Genomic DNA, 14,343 nt, shown 5'->3' on the forward strand with positions numbered 1-14,343 from the left:
AAAGAACAGATGCAATTTTGTTAAGTGTGATGCTAAAACTGTCCTTAGTAAGACTGGGATGAGCTACACACCTAACGTAGTCATTCAGTCACAATTCAGAGGTTGTGATGTTCACGAAACAATTATCACTGCTTCTGGAAAGGTCTTTTTTTTTCTTCACTTCATTTCAACTTAATTTTAACATAATTTTTTAATTCAGTATGTGACGCCTTCTTTCAAAGCAAAGTATTTGTAACAATCTATTATTCATTTACTTCTAGTATCTTTTATTAATAAAACAATGTGGCAAGTTAACTGGAATGTTACAGTTGCCAACATGTTTCCATGATGAACCGACAGTAAAAGAAAATGCCTGTGGCATTATGCTCACAAACACATGTAAACATATTATGACTGATGAAGAAAATATACCAGAATTCTAACAAACTCCTAAAATGAGCAATGTACAACATAACTACTGATCTATTGCTATGGATATACTGTATAAAAACTACTAAATATGTAATAAAATGTGCAGTAGCAGCATTTTTGTGCCAAATGTGGTATGCATTGTCTGTTAGAACAATCCTACCTGCATTCCTAAATGATTCCATGGCTTTTGTATTTCTTTCACCATGGAGTGGAAATTTCTGTATCAATAAAATATCTTTGAGATAGGATATTGTATATCTAAAAGCTCTGCTTCTGGTACTGACTATAGACATAAATCCCTGGGAATAAAAAATAAATAAAAGCTGCATAACATGCAGCCATATTTTCTGCTATTTGGTAATTAATTATCTTATTTATTATGGTTAGTTTCATGACACATGCTGTTAGTCAGAGTAGGCAAAATAACAGCTGGCCCAGGGAATCCTTTTCCCCTACGCTCATTAGGGACTAAGTCAGGGTTGGTAATTGTTAATCATTTTTTTGGCTCTTCTGGCCACAAACACCACAGTGCTGAGTTTCCAAGCAGAATATCAATGTCGCTCTTGTTTCTATGTAATGAAGTCCCTGTTACAGTTGGCAGACACTGATGCCAACAATAACATAGTTGCTGTGTTATTGTTGGTTGTTAAAGGTTGTTAAATTTTTACACTTTTGCACCTTTGTTGTGCTAGAAAGGTTTTCATGTTTGCTCAGCAAGTGTTTCTTTGGTTACAAGATCTTATTGAGCTTTATAGTCTGAGGCATATAGTATAGAGAATTTAAGTGGAATCATCTTCATGTTTCTTTTATGAGCTATTATATTTGTTTAGTAAACAGTATAAAGTAAATATATATTTGAGTCACTGACATGCATTCCCTTTTTTCATTTTACCATTTGGGAATAACTGGCATTGTGTGACTCACTATAGGCTGGCCACAGGAATTAACACAATGAAATGGAGACATAAAAGGTCAGCCTGTCATGTTCTCTACAGCAGCACTGCTCTCAGAGGAGCTCCCTGTAGATGGGTACTGCTTGACAGACCAATCAATGACCCAGCTTATGATTGCCATGTGGAATTCATAGTGCAGCAGAATAGCTGGTTTCATCTACAGTCGTGAGGCTTTCAGGGAGGCCAAATACTGAGCCATGTGTGGTATCTTATGCACTTTGAGTTGTCACTTATGAAGTGTTAGGTTCCTTCTTTGACTAGCTGGGCTCCTGCAGAGAACACCGAGTGCTCTGCAGGTGATAAAACTTTTACTCAGCTGCATGCAATTTTTGTAGTTTATTCAGAGTTGCTTCACAGATAGGTGTTCTAACAGAAAGGTTTGATTCTTACAAGATATCTGATCAGAAAAATGCACTTTACTTAGTCTTTTGGCTCATTTGATACCATGTTAGGCCTTTTAATCAGATGCTGCACTGTGCTGGCAAGGCCTTTATGGATTTTTTTGATTTGCAAGTATGAATACAATTCTAATAAAAGCAGCGCCTTGCTGTTGTTTGCCAAAAGTGATCATTTATTTGCTCACTATTAACTTTTTGTTACAATATTATTTGCTGTGGCATTATTTTGATAACTGGCATTCATTCATTTCCGAGTTACATGATTTTTTCCCCTTGATCCTGCATTGGTGATGGAAAAGCCAGAATGGGGAATAAAGTCAGCACATCCCAAAGATTCTAAGTAGGGTTATGGTGTGTACTCTGTTGCGACCAATCCATGAGTGAAAATGAATTTTTAGACTCTCTTAACCACTCTTTCACAATTTGCGTAAGATGATCGACTTAGGGCATGAATGTGCAGTCATGGGAAAAAAGAAAAAAGTTGATTGTATAACTTGGTCATTCAGTACAGTTAGGTAGTCAGCTGATCGCTTTTTCTGGGTACATAATGTTTCTGAATCTCAACCTGACCAAATGAAGCAACCTCAGATTATACTTCTGTCCCCACAGGCTTGTATAGTAGGTTCTAGACATGATGTGCTGCAGCGCTTCATCTGCTGCTCTTCTTAAACTGATGCACCCATCACTCTGGAACAGGGTCAGTCTGAACTCATCAGACCACATAACCTCTTTCCACTACGCCAGAGTCCAATATGCTCCCTTGCAAATTTTCTATTAGCCTCGCTGATAAGTGGTTTTCTTGAGGCTATACAGCTGTTAAATCCCAGTACCTTGACTCTACTTTGCACTGTTCATGTCAGTCTCCTTTTTTCTCCATTTAAATTTTGCTATGAACTCCAAAGGTGTTGATTTTCTTTAATTTAACCAGACATTAAAAAGAACCATAATTCATAATTTCTCTCAATGAAAATTATGTTTAACTACTATGATTCGCCACTATCCTTCCAGGATTTAATAATGCATCTGCCTGTTCTTAACCCAATTTTAACAGTTTGACCAATATCCTTTTAATTTTCTCTGTCTGATGACTCCTAAGATTGCTGTAATTGTCAACAAAAAAGCCCAAACAGGTTATCAAAAAACAGTACATGTGTGAAAAGACCACTGAAATGTTTATGCAAGCTTTCTCCCCCTAAAACTAATCGAACATACAGAAAATCCATCAGTATCTCACTGGAAATACATTAATTGTCTCAGGGAAATCACCTAAGACTACACATGAAAATGTATAAAAAAAAACAGTAAGTTAGCTTAAAGCTAATGTCTATGGAAAATACCATTAGCAAGCTAGCATTTAGCATGTGCAAACAGACTAAAGGAATTTAAACAACTTTGTGCAGCAACAAATGTTTACCTCAACAATAGTCTCTGTGTTCAATTACAAACTGACAAGGATGCGTACAGGCTAAAGGTTTCTGGCCATAAAGGAGAACATGAAAAATATATTCTTAACTTCCATATTCTGTCAGGACTGACTACAGAAAGACTGAAGGGACAAAACACACTTCTTTACTGCAAAAAATTTTCATAACATAGCGTAACATAGTGTATGATGTTTGACAATATCGGGACATTCAGATTGATTTCTGATATAATTATACATAAACAGGGGGCTCATAATTATATGACTGCTTATATGCATCGATAAAGAAAGTAGCAATGTGCAGTGATAAAGAAAACTGAGGATGCAACACATAGTGATGCATCGTAATGCATCGCTGAATTGAACTAAATCATTGACAAGATAATCGTAATGGAATCGAATCGTGAGACCAGCGAAGATGCACAGCCCTAATGAAAGGACTGATGTCCAAGCAAGACAGCTGCAGTTAGTCCAGAATGCTGCTGCTCGAGTCCTCACTAAGACCAAGAAAGTGGCTCATATAACTTTAGTCCATGTTTTAAGATATAATTTAACTCAAAATAGTCTATCTTCCCAGATTTTGTAATTGATTTGTCAATTATTCAGCCACAACCTAATATGGCAATGTATTTTCATTAATTACAATCTTATTGCTTTTGATTGTTGTTTGTAACAAACTGTTTTTCTTTTTTAAAACACCATGCTTTGCAATTAGTTAAAAGAAGAAGACTGAACAGAGGTTGAAAACCAACCCTATTATCCTCCTTAGTTGGCTGGTCACAGTTCAGGAGACTTTGTTATAATTAATTCTGCAGGCCACTTCCCATGAGAGTCCTCAGGGTAGAAGTCATCTCTTCCTCAGCTTCCTCCGTTGGTTGTGTTAATCAGATTGACTCCATAACCTCTGTTGTTTCAGCTGTGGTCTGCTTATAAATTTAATTCATGAAACTTGCCTTTTCTATTATGTAGCTCAAAAATTTAAAGCAGGAAGGCTGTGTTTCAAGACTATTGAAGTAGAATGCTGACATCCCTGACATCACAGAGACCACGCATCAGTAGATTTCTGTAGAAGCACAGAAACTGAGGCTTTCTTTTTTATCACAGAGAATAGCTCTATGTAACCTCGGCAGAGCTCTGTTTACACAGTGAGGAGCCTGAGCCAAACTGAGCTGTATCAGAGCAACATTACGAGCTCTCTGCAATTTGAGAGTATTTGAATCACTGCTGTCTCATAATGTATTTCAGTGTTATCTATTTGTAGCGCTGGCAAGCGTTCATTTGGACAAACATCTTTATTATCAGTGTGTTCTAATGTTGACTTATGAGAGTATTCTTAATATATTTTAGTCTTTGACATTTTGCAGCTTTTTTAAGTACTGTACAACATGATCTTTCTTTTGAATGTTCACTAATTAGGTTATGATGTGCTGCTCATTTATTCTTTCAGTTTTAGTCAGGCCATCCATAATGTGCAGTAATTATTCATCCTAATCACTCCAAAACAGAGCTGAGAATTATGTCAAATGTTCTATATGCACTGAAAATAAACTACACTTAGATTGTATTACTTACATTCAGTTAGTATGTCTACTGAAAATTCCTGCTGTGAGCTTTTTCTTTTATTCAAAATGCATTTTTTTTGTCAAGTATGCTTTGAAGCTGTCATTAATCAACGTGTATATCACTCAACACCACTGAGTGCTCTCATTGTGACAAACAAGTCACGTCAGTATAAATCATATTTGGAGCTTTGCATATTTTATAATAAATGTTTGCTGTAGTTTTCCTCTACATAGTCCCAAATAATACTGAAAAATGGTTTGGCCTACATCATACTAGATGTGGAAGAAAAAGTCAAATCCTCTTATAATAACCATAAAAGTGTCTATGAAGGTAAGCTAATTTTATCTGCTCCCTAGAGGAACTATTACAGTCAAAACAGTCACCCGTGCCTGATAAGATGTGTAAATGAACAATAATTAATTGTGATTATAAAGCAAGTCTTTTTTTAAACGTGTGGCATGTGATAAGTCAGAGACAGTTTTCTGCCAAACAGATTTACGGAGGATTGTAATCTTTACCTTCCAAGATAATATGAAGTGAGTTTGCAGCTAAAAATACAAATGTCTCAATCATCTAAGCACATTTTAAATAAGATTTCAAGTGTTGTGCAATCTTGAAAATTATGCATATTTTTCTTTTTTTTTTCGTGTTGATGTCAGCAGCTCTTAATAGAAATAGTCAGATGTGACTTGGTCTGGTATTCTGGAGAATAACATCTTTTTTATGCTGTTATGCTGAAATCTGTGATTTCACCTGCAATGCTCAAAACTAATGAGCACTTCAAGTCCATTACACTTTTGTCTGAGCCATTATGATAATTGGGTGTAATGTGCATGGCTCATAGGGGTTGAGATGTGACCTAGCTCCTGTGAGCTGTGTGAGAACACTTTCAGTGTAAAAAAAGGTTGCAGCTGCAGCTGATTTACAAGTCTACTGTGCATTATGTCTGTAGTCTACAACTGCGAGAAAACCCCAGTCATAAAATTCACAGAATCAATGGTTTCAATGCTGCTACTTGGCCAGTACGTGCTGAGATGTTGTTTTTTTCCCCCATCATTTTAGTGTTTGCTATTAGCTTGATCACCCTTCTCTTTTCCACTAACCCAAGAGTCTTAGTTTAGTAGCCTACTTATCAACACAAATGTACTAAGACTGAATCAAATGATAGATTTTTGGGGTTACTCTATTACCAAAAGCAGTTGGCAGGCTATAGGCAAATATGAATCTGCTATATACGACCCTGCAGACAGAATTACTGCTGGACATAGTGTGGCACATCACTGTAAACGAATTTGACTGTCACAGAACTAAAGGGAGAGTTTATGTTGGACATAACTGTACGCAGTGAGCAGCCACAACAACAAAACAAGTGATATCTACACAGCTGCAGACCAAGCATATCCCCCATAGCAACATGGATCCTCCTACAGGAAACAAGAGTTTGGAGGCATAAAATAAGCCACAATTACATGAAACGATGCTAGGTATTGTGATACTAGTTTGATAGAGGTGGTTCAACAAACTGTATGGCTGATCAGTGAATAATGTTCATGGATACAGCTGCAAAGAAAGGTTTCTATTTTTGGTATTGCAGTTGAATATACTGTATGTTAAAGTTGCAGTGCTTTATATTTAAAGTCCTAAATGATATGCAGAACAATGTTTTTATTAGTGTAAAATCACATTAAAGGAAGAATTATTGTATTTTGGTCTGCTGTTAAATCCTGCCACCATTCTAGCATTTTATGTGTTTTCAGCCACCAGTGTAGCTTCTCCTACAAGCTGGGAAGGTAAAAGTGAGGTACTCTCCAATGGCATTATAGTACAGCAGTTGGCAGTTTATTTTATGAGTTTTGAAGAATAAATTGAGTCTTGGCTTTTAAATGCCAGACCATCATTACTGGCAGCAGATGATTAGAAACATTATCAGATCATCATTCCAATTTTGATGAGTCAAAAAGGTCATGGCACAAAAAAAAAAAAAAAAACATTGACCCAAAAAGAAGAATTCAGGACTTTATGTTTCCAACACGTAGAAAGATACTCTTTTAAAATACATTTTTAATGGCAATCTATTTTTGATACAACTGTACTTGAATGTGCAAAGATCATTGAACAAAAATTAATGTTTTTATTTTTGTTGTTGTTTTTTTTTTTTTTATCAATTTACCCAGAATTCTTCCTGGAGCTGCTGGAGAACACAGAGAGGTCCCTGAATGAGATGTTTATGAGGACTTATGGCAAGCCTTACATGCAGAACTCAGAGGTCTTTGAGAACCTGTTTGCTGAGCTGAAGCGCTATTACACAGGAGGGAATGTTAACCTGGAGGAAATGCTTAATGACTTTTGGTCGCGGCTGCTGGAGCGTATGTTCACACTCCTCAACTCCCAGTATGTCATCACCGAGGACTATCTGGAGTGTATCAGTAAGTACACCGACCAGCTCAAGCCCTTTGGAGACGTGCCCAGGAAGCTCAAGGCTCAGGTTACCCGCGCATTCATCGCTGCACGCACATTTGTCCAAGGGCTCTCTGTTGGCCGAGAAGTGGCCCAGAGAGTGTATAAGGTAAGAAAAAAATCATTCCACTTTTACAAGATTTAATATTTAAGCTGCTTGCTCCTGTCATTTAACAAATGTGACATACAGAATACACACAAACACAAAATGATGATAAAAATTAAATAGATAATATTTACTTAATTTGACTTCAGGTGCTGATTCCATAGGAAAATATTCCAAATTTAACCCCAGATTAATTAAAACTGTCCTGATCAAATTCTAAAAAGCTTAATGTCTTTGCTTAAAGCTTAATGTTGTGTTTCAGCTGTCACTCATTTCCTCTTAGTTTCTCCCAGACTCTTTCTGACTAATGTGGGATCTCTTGATGCCTGTCTTAAAGTGTGAAGCTTGAGGCGACTCATTCAGTTGTTGTCAAGAAAACAGCATGGAAGAGTACGTGGATCGCTCAGGAGGGATGCCCAAACAATAAAAGAGGAGAAAAAAAGACATTTCTGCTAACAATGTTAAATGCTCTCTTTACTAATATTTGTTCACCCAGGACACACAAGCAATTAATCATGCTGTTGCCATAGTTTTCAGTTTGACGCAATGTGATGTTAATGCAGCTTTTCATGTGTGTTGGTGTGTGTGTGTGTGTAGCTCTGATGATCTACAGTTACATAAACAGAAAAGAAAAAGGCTAAAACTTGAACCTAGTCTCACTAAACAATAACAAAGCTACTTCTGTGTGCTATCTTGGCAGTTGAGAGCAGAACTGATTTGGTGCACTACAAGTTACAGTATTTGTTTTGTAATCAGCTTGATTCAATTATCTACCCCATGATAAATATTTATAGAGCCTCTGCACAGTATAACCAGGAGCCAATAAAATATATTAACCCTCAATCATCAGAGAGAATAGGGAGAAGCAGTCGACACTGGTGTTCTCTTCTAAATCTAGCTTTCATTTTCTATTCTGTCCTCTCCACAGTGCACTCTGTGAACTTTAAAGATGTTTCCTTCACCTCCGCTTCCCCCTCCCCTGTGATAGTGGTTAGGCTCATTTAGAAGCAGTCACAGAGGATGTGTTGTTAGTACGTGTTTAGTGGGTTATACCCCGTGTTTTGCACAAGCCAGCTTGTCCCAGCATCACCTCTTGACATTTCAGTGGGACCTGAGATCCAGGTCATGTGTCTGGGACTGCAGCCCTTTGATCCACAGGGTATAAACTCATCATGACAGTTTGAGTGTAAGCATAATGAAAAGAGACACCCTGCTAGAGGTGTCTATTTCACTGCGCCTCTACAAAGTAACAGCCATGCTTATTGCTGTAGGGATATACACTATATTGAATTCAAGTAGATGATGTAGAATTATATTTCTTTTTTTTCTTTTTTTTTTTTTGGAAATAGTGATAAGACACATAACCCAACAAAGCTTAGAAGAATGTACAAAGATAGCTCAAGCATGTGCAAATCATTACTGAATTACAGTTGTTTGTTTACTTGAGGTACACAAAATTTAAATATGCAATAATTTAAAACATTCAAATTCTCATAGGGTTGATCATATGTACATTATTGGAATGCATTCACTGCCATAAGAAGTAGACAATATAAAAACCACAAGCTATATTCATCATTATCTTCTTACAAATTGTAATAAAACCTTTCTAAAGTCATTTTTAAAAACAATACTCAACAACTACATCAGATTATATATATATATATATATATATATATATATTTGAAAGATATGTCTAGATGAGCAGTGTGTCACTAGATGCCCTTTGTTTGAAGCACATGCCCACAGAGCTTTTCTATAAGATGAAGAAGTTATGAGGTAAGTTGGAGACCACATTCAGTTGATGGTTCTGGATGTTGCAAATAGGTTGGACATTTATGGAGTGATATTCTTGTGGTCTAAGTATGGGAATGGATTTGGCAAGGATGCTTTAATATGTACATATGCAGTTTATTGCACGGATAGTGTAAGGAAGACCAATGATAAAATTAAATCCCCTCTTGACTTCTTCTTGAGATGTGTATAGAAACTTTATGAACTCTATGTATTGTGTGGCCAGTTGATTAATTACATCCACGGCTTGCGGGAGAGTCGTGGTTGTAATATTTTATCCCCATTTCTTGTTTTTATGTTCAGAAGTTACTCTCACTTGTACAGAAAAAGTCCCATCTTACATGTAGAAATGTTAGGCTTCTGCTCAAAAATCGTGTTTCTGCTCTCAGATTTATTTCTGCTAGTGGAAATGACCACCTCTCCAGTTTGACCCCCTCTTCAAGGCTCAAAAACATCTCTTGTTGTACTTTTGCTTCTCAAGCTCTGATTGCTGTGAAACAAAGTTTTCAGCCAGCAAAGTGCCAGATATGATTCTGTCACTACCTCACTAGTCTTTCTTTCTTTACAAAGGCACCTTCAGATGATTTATGGTTAGCTGGGAAAATCACAGATTTAGCAAATCACATGTAATGTTTTAATTCAGTTCCCTTTCATTTGTAAATCATCTACTTACAACAGTTCCAAGCAGTTGCTGTCTAATTTATTCTAATCCCATTTAATTTAAGTCATGGAGCTGTTTCTTCTACTATCTGCATATCAATGTCTATGCACTTTTAGAAAATATAGCAAAAATTATTAGCTGCAATGTACATGTAACTAAATCAGTTTAGCAGAGCTCATCTTGACATACTTTAAAGATATAGTCCAGTTTAATCCAATTCAATCAATTTCTCAGTGATCTTAATCAATATTAGTCCTATCCATTGTACCTGTTCATGGAAAGTTGCATAAGACAGTAGCCCACATCAGCTGAAGGAAGAGAGGAGAAGGAAGAGGGGAAATCGCTCTATACAGAAAGAAACAGCTGGGAGACCTGGACTTGGGAGGGAATGATGCTTCAGAACCAAAGAAAACATGCTCTTGATTAAAGACTGTAAAAAGTTTCCATCGATGTGAGTCAAGTTATGAGGATCTATGAATTTAAAGTCACAGATTTAATGTGTAATTGATTTTTATAAAGAAGGCAGGCTGCATGTAAAAAGTTAAAAAAGTCTTTATTACGTCTGTAACGTCTTTGAGAAAAATGTATTTATTTCTGTTATGAAACCATACATTTTTCTCAGCACAAATAAGCTGCTTAATGTTGTTTGGATTCCACTGAAAAACAGTCCAATACATATTATTCACTAAAAAATAAATCCTTTCTAAATGTATGTGATGTATTAGGAAACGTGGAAGATAAAAAAAGACTGTGCTTTAACATCACAATAAAACTTCAGCTATCAAATATTTATTTGCATACCAGGTGTTCTCATATAATAAATCTCAATATGCAAATATAAATTGTAATTACACGTAATATTGTCAAATAAACAAAGTTTAATTAAAAGTAAAAACCTTTTTGAGATTCTTTTTTGTTTTTTAACAGTAACGTAAAACAAGACAAGCTTTGGAAGAAAGTGACCCGATATTATAGTGCTTGTCATGTCTTGCATTGTGGTGCAGGAAGTTTTCATTCAAGCTAAAATTGTATATCTTACATTATCTTAAATCTTCATGTTTCACCAAAGATGGGGAACTAAACCTAAAAGAATGAATAAGGAAAGAAAGAAATTTATACAAAAAAAAGCAAAAATGGGAACCCCTCGATCAGTTGACATAGCGGGGTCATGAACTTTTTATATGATTTAGTATCAAGCTGGAGTATGATGTGTGGATTGTATAAGTTTTTTATTTATGCTTTTTTTCTTTTGAATACAAAAATACGTAATTTTTTCTTTATTGTTCTTACAACTGAGCTGAAATAAAATTGAGGCCTGGAGCATATTAAACAACACAAAATACTGTAAATAGTGTTTGTCTCATGAGGACACACACACACACATACACACACACACACACACACACACACACATATATATATATATATATATATATATATGTATGTATTCTTTTTTCCCATAAGGCTTCCAGTGTTTCTTTATGTAAAGAATAGTATTAATTTGTCTGTAGTACATGAAATTTTACATACAATGCAGGTGATCCATTCTGTTTCCTTTAGTACCATCTAGAGCAGCATTGTTTATTGTGTCCTGTGTGCTGCCCAAGCAGCGACCCTTTTATCTGCTGCTTTGTGTGGTTGCTAAAAGAACATTCTTTCCCTATATCAGATGTTTATAATTCCAACAGCTGCATACAGTAGCAGATGGTTTTGGGCCAGTAAACCTGTTTTTAACCATGCTGCCATCCACTAATATATGTATGCATGTGCACATGACTTTGGAAGTTGTGGTACATGCTTAGAAAAAAGGGTACCCCGAAAGCCCCTGTGTAATACAAACCCTTATGTTTCAAGAATGCAGCTTCTAGTGGTCATGAATAGTACTGCATGTAAAACATTAAAATAACTGTAGCAGTGTATAAAAAATATATTTTACCCCAAACATTACAGGTTTAATTTCTAACCAAGTTATCACCTAGTCTTATTCAGGAAGGGATAAAGTATTTTGTTACGTCTTGGTCCTGATTATGCAAATAATTAAAAGAGTGCTCATGCCATGCAAGCACCTGTTCTGCCTCCTTATGTGAATTTTGTGACTTGTTAAAGGAAACGCTTTGTAGTGACATCTGCTCAGATGTAGACACACTCACTTGAGCATCCCCCCCCCAGTCCCTTGTAGGGATGGTGTTTTACAGAACACCATTATGGATCATGGAGAATATCCAAACAAACTTTATCGTTCTGAAGATTGGAAGACTCATTTTCTTTGTTGTTGTAGTTTTTTGCTGACAGTATTTTTTTTCAGTGACCATCTTCATACAATTAGTCAAATTACAAAATGTTTTAATAGTTTGTGCAAATTCCCTCTATTCATCAAGATGGCTAACTGAAGTCAAATCAGGACAGCTTTGATTACAGTAAATCCAGTAAAAAGACTAAAGTCTTTTAAATTGGCTACATAGAAGTGCCTGCTTGGATATGAAAAGTCTTGTAAATGCTTTCTTCTTTAGAAAGACATAAAAGACTCTTCTCTGAACTTGTACCTTTATTTTTAAGTGTTGTTGATGTGTTCAGTCTGTCTTGGAAATCATTTTATGTTCTGTGAGCTGTCAAATAGAAAGTTATGCTTTTTAAAGAAAGTTTAATTTTATCCCCAATTTCATTAAGTAAAAAATAGCTTAAAAACATTTTAGTAACCCACTTTTTGGTTATTACAGCCTGTAAAAGCCTTTTCTAGCCAACAGAAGCTGTTTCAGCCTTTTTTTAGTGGCTTTTCATGCTCAGTAAAATACTGCGCTGTCTTTTTCTGTCTGATAGGATTTTGATTTGTCTCACTTACAATTTTATGAGCACCTCGCTTAGAAAGGTTTCTTAAGACATTTTTACACATAAAACTGGAAACCTTCTGGGGATTGTGCAAAATTATTTCGTGAAAAACTTTCTTAGCAGTTGCTGTTCACACATGCACTTCACAGTGGGAAATTCTCCATTTCAAACATGTTTTCACAACACAGTGAAAGTGGAACAACACCATGGCATGGCACCTGCTTGGAGCACACAGGAAGTATTTTATGGAAACTGTTGCTGGCTTTAAAGCATGCTGAGGATGGCCAATGAGGCACCCTCCCAACGCACAATGTTTTCTTTCTTTGTGCTGATATGAATAACATTTGGATTTTGATGTTGTCTGCAATGCTGTTTATGGAGGTCACCGGAATAGAAAACAAAACAGCTATACTGTTACAGCATGCACATGCATTTTCAGTATGTTGTGAAGGATTACCCGTCTGCTGAAAACCCACATAGTAGTTTCTTACAAATCTGAAGAAGGGGCGTCTAAAGTTAGTCCTTGAAGGCCACAGTCCTTCCGGTTTTCAGCATTTCCCTGTTTCAACAAACCTGCCTCAAATTAAATGAATTCAAAAGCCTATGAAGTTCTGCACAATGACTCATCAATTTGAGTCAGGTGTGTTGGAGCAGGAACACATTGAAAACATTCAAGACTATGGCCCTTGGGGACTGGAACTGAACACCCTGGTTCAGAGAAAATGTTGCCCTGAAATTTTCTAGATAAAATTTCTCTGAATGGCTTAAAGGTTTCTTGGAAACATGTCTAGAAAGTTTTGGGGCCGCAGTGCTTGAGAGCCATTCCATTATCTCTTTCAACGGATTTGTCAATAAATGGTCCCCAGTTCAGTTCAGGTCAAGAAAACATCCTGCCTAAAATTTCTACAGCACAAATATTCATATTAATTGAAAAAAAGTGATTGTCATTGTCCAAGACAATTGTTGTAGGCTGGAATTACCTCCTTTGGTGGTCCTTATTGCAGCGATCTGAAGAAGCCTCTGACTGAGGATACTCTCCTGTTTAGCATTCTTACTTCAGCCCCTTTGTTTGATGTTTATTTGTAGCCTAACATAGCCTTTCTGTTTTGACATAAGACATTTAAGTATGCAAATACATATTTTTGAACTGTTATTTTAATAACAGTTCTCTAAATGATGTAAACATTTTCAAGCAGTAATAGAATTAAGGAGATTTCTGTGGGTAACTTGATGTGACATAACAGAGAGCATAACTAAAAAAACGTGCTAAAATGTAAAATCATGCATATACAGATCATCGATGGTTTAATCATATTCCATTAATAAAATTGTTGTAGACCTCTTTGGGGCTCCTCAGACACTAATGACTGCTGTTTCACTCTGTGTCCTTGCAGGTAAGCAGCACTCCAGCATGTATACGAGCACTGACAAAGTTGCTGTACTGCCCTTTTTGTCAGGGCATGCCAGCAGTAATGTCCTGCAAGAATTACTGCCTTAATGTGATGAAAGGTTGCCTGGCCAATCAAGCTGATCTGGATCCAGAGTGGAACCAGTACATTGGTAAGTCTTATCAAGCATATCATGTCAGCTATATTTAACTTGGTTCTGCTGTCCCGTTATTTCTGTTTGTGCCAATTAGATGTGTTACAGTATTAATGGCTGGGTCCGTGGCTCAATAATGTGGTCAAATGGAAGTAACGGATGTGGTGGATATGAGGAAAAAGCACAGAGAGCATGTTATGCAACAAGAG

General features: G+C 36.3%; 1 protein-coding gene across 3 annotated transcripts in view; it reads left to right on the plus strand.

The window, feature by feature from the left end:
* The window catches only part of gpc6b (glypican 6b), an 89,969-nt gene that overhangs the window by 24,200 nt on the left and 51,426 nt on the right, over positions 1 to 14,343 (plus strand). For all 3 annotated transcript variants that reach the window (XM_042001572.1, XM_042001573.1, XM_042001574.1), the window contains 2 exons: positions 6,923 to 7,314; positions 13,987 to 14,152. In XM_042001572.1, the coding sequence (XP_041857506.1) occupies positions 6,923 to 7,314; positions 13,987 to 14,152 (558 nt within the window). The remainder of the gene's footprint in view (positions 1 to 6,922; positions 7,315 to 13,986; positions 14,153 to 14,343) is intronic.

Source organism: Melanotaenia boesemani, chromosome 12, assembly GCF_017639745.1.
Source record: "Melanotaenia boesemani isolate fMelBoe1 chromosome 12, fMelBoe1.pri, whole genome shotgun sequence".
NCBI classification, from domain to species: Eukaryota; Metazoa; Chordata; class Actinopteri; order Atheriniformes; family Melanotaeniidae; genus Melanotaenia; species Melanotaenia boesemani.